The sequence below is a fragment of the Anopheles maculipalpis genome, chromosome 2RL (assembly GCF_943734695.1).
Source record: "Anopheles maculipalpis chromosome 2RL, idAnoMacuDA_375_x, whole genome shotgun sequence".
Lineage (NCBI taxonomy): Eukaryota > Metazoa > Arthropoda > Insecta > Diptera > Culicidae > Anopheles > Anopheles maculipalpis.
The window spans coordinates 92,861,692-92,868,116 of NC_064871.1; the positions used below are offsets into that span (position 1 = coordinate 92,861,692).

Here is a 6,425-nt window from a genome sequence, read left to right on the forward strand (position 1 = left end):
AAGAAGAAGAAAGTAATGGGACACATCAGTTCCATTTGCCAACCCAGATGAGCCCATACACTCGACTTACGCAAACGCCACTCCCAAGGGCAGCATATATCCTGCTTGTACACGGGAATCGCTCCCCTGTATAGCTGCTTCTCCTCGAAAAGTTCGAACCCGCAAATCCTGTCGTAACAGTTTGGATCCGTATCGGTCGCGTTACGATTAAAGGTGGCCGAACAAATGCACGTCCGGCACTTGTTATCCTTGAAGTACATACGTTGGCCTTCCTTGTAGATTTCATTCTCTAGCTCACACGTTGCCAGCTTGTCACGTGCCGCACCGCACACCTTACCGGATGAACAGCACTGGTTACTTTCATACTGTCGCACACAGTTGTCGTAATCGAAATGTTGTAGAAACTCCGCACAGTCCACGTGTACGCAGCGGAATTTTGCTACCGGATTAGCCCTACAATTACCGAGGTACGATGAAGTGGTTAGGTGAGAAGCAAGTGCATTCTGCTGACGCGCTACTTACGCTCGACAGTAGCAGAATGCGGAGCAAAATGGTGAAACCTCCGTGTTCGGTACGGACTGGTCGATGTCGTAGATTTTGCCGTTAAAGTAGCACTTGTTGTTGTCATGTGCCGTTAACGATGGGCAGTCGTACCGTTCCGGACAACCATCGGAACGACTTCCAATCGGTGTACATTTCATCGTCTTATAGTGCACCAGCGGAACATCGCATCCAAGAACTCCCAGTGCTGGAAGGGAATGTAAGAATAAATATGTGATCTTCAAGATCCAAATAATAAACACGCGTGTGCACTTAAAATGGTCACTTACCACTGCCCAGCGCTACAATGGTAAGACTTATTACCAAGCGCATCTTCCAAATTTCAAACCCAACTTGGGTCACCCAAGTGTTACGTGCGAAGCTGTTGAAAGAAGAACTGTTACTGATTAGCTTCAACCGCGATCGTTGCAAGGTTCGCTGCACACGATGGGCCCTAACCAAGCGGGCGATGATCTCACCTCACTCGCTGATCGAAGGTATTCAATTACAATGGTGTTTGTGTTTTTGGGGGACATATTTATAAGAAAGCAACGGCAACAGTGCAGCTACGTAAACGTTTACCTTTGCTGCCCAAGGAAGAAACAACGTCTTCTTTTGTAAGGTTTGTGGGTTCACCGGCAAAACCCGTTTTGCGGGATGTGGAAGAAAACTGATAAACAGTTCAATAATGGTTGTCCGGAGTTCATCTTCCAGGGTTGAGCGGTGAGACACATATTCCGCGCACGTACACTTCGGGCTACGCAGTTTGGTTTTTGCACAGTTTCTTTTATTATGATGTACATTGCTATTGTAGTTACATGAGAGTGAGTTAAGGATCGGAATTCCCAGATGTGATGAGCTTATCAGCTATGTGAAAATGCTGAATACAGTGGTGGAAATAAATTTCAAAACAACATACATTTAATTGAACTATTTGCTGGCAAATATTTCCAACAAACTTGAGCGGGTGACAACCACCAAGCTCAGACGCCAAGTCCCCTAATGGAGCTCGAAACCTCTCCATATATTGTCTAGGCTCCTTAGGACTGCACAGCTCACTTATCGCTGTCTCAGTCTTTGGTGTTATATACGGCCGTTGTGGAACCGATCACACGAAGGAATGACTTAAACCGCGTTCCTACCCACGCTGTCAGATCTCTTTGGATCAGACCGATAGGCGTTTTCTTGGACAAGCCTGGAGAAGTTTTCAACCGAAGACCAAAGTTCAACCGGCGAAGATTACCTCTAATTCTACAGACGCAGCGGTGAAACTTCTTCCGGTTCTGAAATCGTCCAAAAGACTTACAACCCTCTTGAAACCTCAGGGCAAGAAGCATCTTCTTTGTTATAAATGATCTATGATCCGGGGGGCCTCATGATCTGAAACGAGTTTTTTGTCATCATTGATACAGTGTATAAACTGAGAAGCTTACTGACAATGATCATATTTTTTCAGTATTTTCGAATGTTGGGAAAATCAGCTGCTATCACATGTCTTTTAACGGTTGGACGATCTTTTTAGCGTGTCCACGAAACATCAGCTGAGAAGTCTTATTTGATCTAGATTTCCGTTTGCTATTCTTCCTATACAGCCCTCAAGATACAATGAACCATCGGTGGTATGGCACAGAAGCATTCGTAAATGCCTACGGGTGTGACATCCGGAATCAAAGATTCTCCAACACGCAACGTTAAGTCACCGTAAATGCACGTTTTTTCAATCCTTGCTCCGTCCAACGCCCTTGGAATGATGTCCTTTGCTCTATTGATTCGATCCTCTGGTTTTGCTTAAATAAAACAAAATTAAATTGCACGGTAAAACCCTTGCGATATTTACTTCTTGCACCACCTGGGATACTTACGCAATCTCCACTCCCAAGGACAGCATCGCTTTCCGTAGTACACCGGTGCACCACCGTTCGCAATAACCGAGGGTGAAATTAGCTCAAAAGCACACTCGTTCGTGTAGCATTTGGCCTGCGCGAAAGGATCACTCTCGTTGAAGTGCTGTGTGCAAATGCACGTTAGGCAAGGATCGTCCTTAAAATGCATACGTTCTCCCTCGTAGTATGTCACACTGCCGACGGAACACTTCGGTAGATTGGCCCGTTTTTCACCACAAGCCTGTCTCGATGAGCAGCAATCATTTGTTCGATACTGGCGCACACAGCCAGCCCGGTGGGGCGATAAGAACTCTGGACAGTCGATGTGGGCACAGTGAAACTCAGCCACACCTCGTCGTGAATTCCTGTTTCAGGTGTGAAGATCATTTATGAAGGCTTATTTTGTGGAAGGAATGGGGGCTTTCGTTGCTGGTTACCAACATTTGACAAGTGCACAGTGCTAAGCAGGACGACTTCACCTTCTCGTCCGGTACGTGAGCGTGCAGTTCGTACGTTTTCCCGTACAGATAACACTTATCACTAGCGCGATGCTCCAGCGTCGAGCAGTTGAACCTGGAAAGGGTGTTGGAGAGTTATTTTTGAACCGATTGGCTTCTATTCTTGATCCTTTGGGGTTTTTTTTCTTATAGGATCTTGTATCAAAAACTTACCATCGTGGACATCCTTGTGCGTTGGGTTCTTCGCTTGGTTCACAGCCAAGTGTGGTGTAGTGTTTGGTAGGCACTGTACATTTGGCAAAGACACGGTTGGCTATAAACGGAGGAGAAAAACAAATAAGAGCCCTTGAATTCGGTGGAAGAACCTGATGATCTCACCTCCTGCGATCAAAACGATGGCCACATAGATCAGCAACATGGTTCCACTTTGCACGTACAGTGGTGTCGTCAGCACAGCATTACTATCACACAACACACCAGGATGGAAAGACTAGACGCTACTACTACTACTGCCACTGCTGGCAGTTTTTAGGTGGCGGTTTGTTGTTTCGCACGAGATTCCCGGATGCGATAAGCCACCGGCAGACAGCACACGATCGATCAGTGAATGGGGTTTGTTATGTCGCGTGAGGCTGTGATTTCGTTGAACTGTGGCCACTCACAACATCGGTGCGAAATATTGTGCTGCTGATTTGTGGTGTAATTGAGGATAGGTTAGAAAGATGGGTGAGAGTTTACATTACAAGAATGCAAAGTTAAGAAGGCGAGTCACGTGAAGTGTTCGTAAGAGATCGACTGAAGAGAAGAGTTCCAGTTGTAGTGATGTTTTACTACTTTTGGAAGGATTTTTGATTGGATCATCTGATCATTCTCTCTTAGAAGCAACAATTGTTCCTAAAAATGAACGCTACAAATAGCTTGGCAAAAATAGGTGCTTTAGACACTATTGAAAAGGACAAGATTTTTTTCTCAACTCACATTGCTGGTGATGTTCGTATCTTACAGTGTCCTGAAGGTTAGGGAGGCTCCGTGTGCACGCTTTAGACCTGAAGGACTGTTAAGTTTTATAGATGTCTTGATTAGGTTTATCAGCGTCCCATATCCTAGGAGATCAAGAGATATTTTTAGCCAACAGTACTAGGACGTAGGCCTTTCTCGAGTCCAAGTCTCTATGAAGTTTTCCACGTAGTTTCGGTTGTGCCAACAGTATTCAAAATGAAACGGTTTCCTTTATATGGAAATATATTTAGAATATATTGGGAACACAGTGTGAGAAAAGGGGTCTTATCGTAATCACTATTATTACTTAATAAAAAAAAAAACAAAACCAAAATATCCTTTACCTTGTCTATGCATTAAAACAGTAGTAAGAACTTCGATTAAAAATATCACGAGCGTTTACACGACATGCCCACCCCACCCCCAGTGGCCTAAACAGGCCCATGAGGGGGTTAGCTTTTGAAATTGCTCAAGTGAATCTTATGCACTAACGCGCGGCGCGCGGTAACATGGATTCCTGTACCTATTCCTGTACCTTTAGCTTCTGTATGCGACTAGACACGAATTCCATCTCGTGCGAATGTTGCGAACCTTCGAGCGAATTGTCGACGCGCACATTCTCCAGGGAGCGTGATTTTTTCAACACAACGACAGGATTTTTGTGACGAACAGTGGTACTGCTGCTACTACTGTTCCCTGCTGTATTGCTCGATACGTCCATCATTGCGGAGGGTGGTTCACAGGTTTCCATCAGTATCGAGTGGGAGTTGGTGGAGGTGGGTGCTGAACCACAAACTGAGCCGCCAGATTCCTGTCCCGACTGCTGTAAGTTCGATGGGTCCGAGCTTTCGCTTTTCGTGCGTGTTCGATGGGGGATATAGTACGGACGCATCCGGCCGTACGGTGTGTAGCAGTGTGTTTTCGAAGACGTCTATAATTTCGAACCGAAATTTTACTAACATATGTATAACGGTCAGTTTAAATTTCAATACACACCTCATTCTCGTAAACTCCCATCGAAAAGTGAACGGAATTGCCTCGATGATTACGCATTGCCCGGTGACAAACGTTGTTGTATGAATTTATGGGGACAGCTTTCGTTGCATTACGCTCTGCGTTGCGTGTGTCATGATATGAAAATGGTGGAAAAATGAACGACCCTTCCGTGTAGTGTACATCTTTGGTCGGCTCTCCTGTGTCCTGCTTTGTTTGGCACATCGATGTGAGTTCTGTTACTGGAACGCCTGTTTCGTCGTTTGACTGCAAGACAAAAATGAGTTATTGTATTGGGGATTTATTATAGATCAAGTATATCAAACGACGAGAGTATTTACTTGCATATTTAAGCCTTGAGAGAGTACGTAGAATGAAAGATGACTTCGATTGTGATGTACTACGTAGATAAAGTTTTTTAGGAAGCTATGAATTGTTTAATTATGCCTTGTCCCTTCGAAACATGTCGCAAGGGCAAATTTGTGTCGATTGTTGGAAGATTCCTCAGTCCGTAGTTAGTGCCTTTTTAGAAACGATTTCATGGTATAATCATACCACAAAAAGTTATATTGCGTCTTTCCCGTCAATCACTACCCCCACCATTGCTGTTCGATGATAGAAATACAAAATTAAAAACCATATTACGAAAATAAACTCGTTTCCTGCTTACCTTTCACGGTTTCTTGCTTACGAGCTGGTTAGTGTGATTGTACCACGATACTGGTAGTAAGAGCATCATCCTACACACTTGTGTGGATCGAATTTGCTCCCCTTTTCCTTCTACTGATTGCAATCGATCTAGTAAAGCAAAATATATTGTTTTATTTACGATTTTCACTACTTAGATGGAAGAAAACACCTACGAGTGAAAATATTATGAACGAACAGATGATTAGTGTAAACAAACCATCGTTTGACAGCTGGCTATGATACAACCCCGGATAATCGGAAGCAGAGCGTTGTTGATAATTTGCACTGCGGGTGAAAAAGCGCGTTAAAAACGGTCAAAGGACTATCGTAAGGAGATCTTTTGAAAATGTGATACAAATTAAAATCAAACTTTTTTTAAATAATCGAGAACAAACCCACCCTCCTTCCTAGAATAATATGTGTGCAGAACTGTGAAGTGTAAATTTGATTGGACGGCGTGACCAAAAATCGTTCGATGAAAACTTTGTACATTATTTCTTAACATGGTTCCTAAAAGTCAAGAAGTGTATGCTTATAGGAATCATGCTAAGAACTTTAGCACTACTTTACTACTCCTCCAAAATGTTTGATAAAAATTTAAGTCATCGGAACAAAGCTTCCTTTGAATATGCTTGTAGGTGCTAAGGTACATATCGGTCCGTCGGCAGACCGATGATGAGTAATAACGTCTTGTGGTTAAAACTAGAGTCTGTGAAGGGAAGAGAAATGATACAAAATTAGTTTTAATGTTAGTTATATTTTCTAACAATTAATTTTAACAATTTTTAACAATACTGAAATTACACTGTGCATCCTTTGCGACATGTGCTGCGCTTTGCATACAGTTTGGCGTTTTACGCAT

The 6,425-nt window shown here is 43.5% G+C and overlaps 3 protein-coding genes across 3 annotated transcripts in view; all 3 read right to left on the minus strand.

Annotated features, from left to right (window-relative positions):
* LOC126568448 (uncharacterized) overlaps positions 1-735 on the minus strand; it is a 271,865-nt gene extending 271,130 nt beyond the window's left edge. The window contains exons 1-2 of the mRNA XM_050224927.1: positions 523-735; positions 71-453 (exon numbers count right to left, since the gene is read on the minus strand). Coding sequence (XP_050080884.1) covers positions 71-453; positions 523-701 — 562 coding nt within the window. The 5' untranslated portion in view covers positions 702-735. The remainder of the gene's footprint in view (positions 1-70; positions 454-522) is intronic.
* A 1,389-nt stretch (positions 736-2,124) lies between these two features.
* Positions 2,125-3,299, minus strand: LOC126567645 (uncharacterized). Its single transcript, XM_050223864.1, has 5 exons — positions 3,260-3,299; positions 3,095-3,194; positions 2,865-2,996; positions 2,403-2,788; positions 2,125-2,327 (listed from the first exon to the last, which is right to left on the minus strand). The coding sequence occupies exons 1-5, from the start codon at positions 3,297-3,299 to the stop codon at positions 2,125-2,127; spliced, it is 861 nt and encodes a 286-aa protein (XP_050079821.1).
* A 1,104-nt stretch (positions 3,300-4,403) lies between these two features.
* On the minus strand, positions 4,404-5,227 carry LOC126568466 (uncharacterized). Its single transcript, XM_050224949.1, has 3 exons — positions 5,215-5,227; positions 4,877-5,140; positions 4,404-4,811 (listed from the first exon to the last, which is right to left on the minus strand). Exons 1-3 carry the CDS (start codon positions 5,218-5,220, stop codon positions 4,404-4,406), a joined length of 678 nt encoding a protein of 225 aa, XP_050080906.1. The 5' UTR covers positions 5,221-5,227.
* Between the last annotated feature and the right edge of the window lie 1,198 nt (positions 5,228-6,425).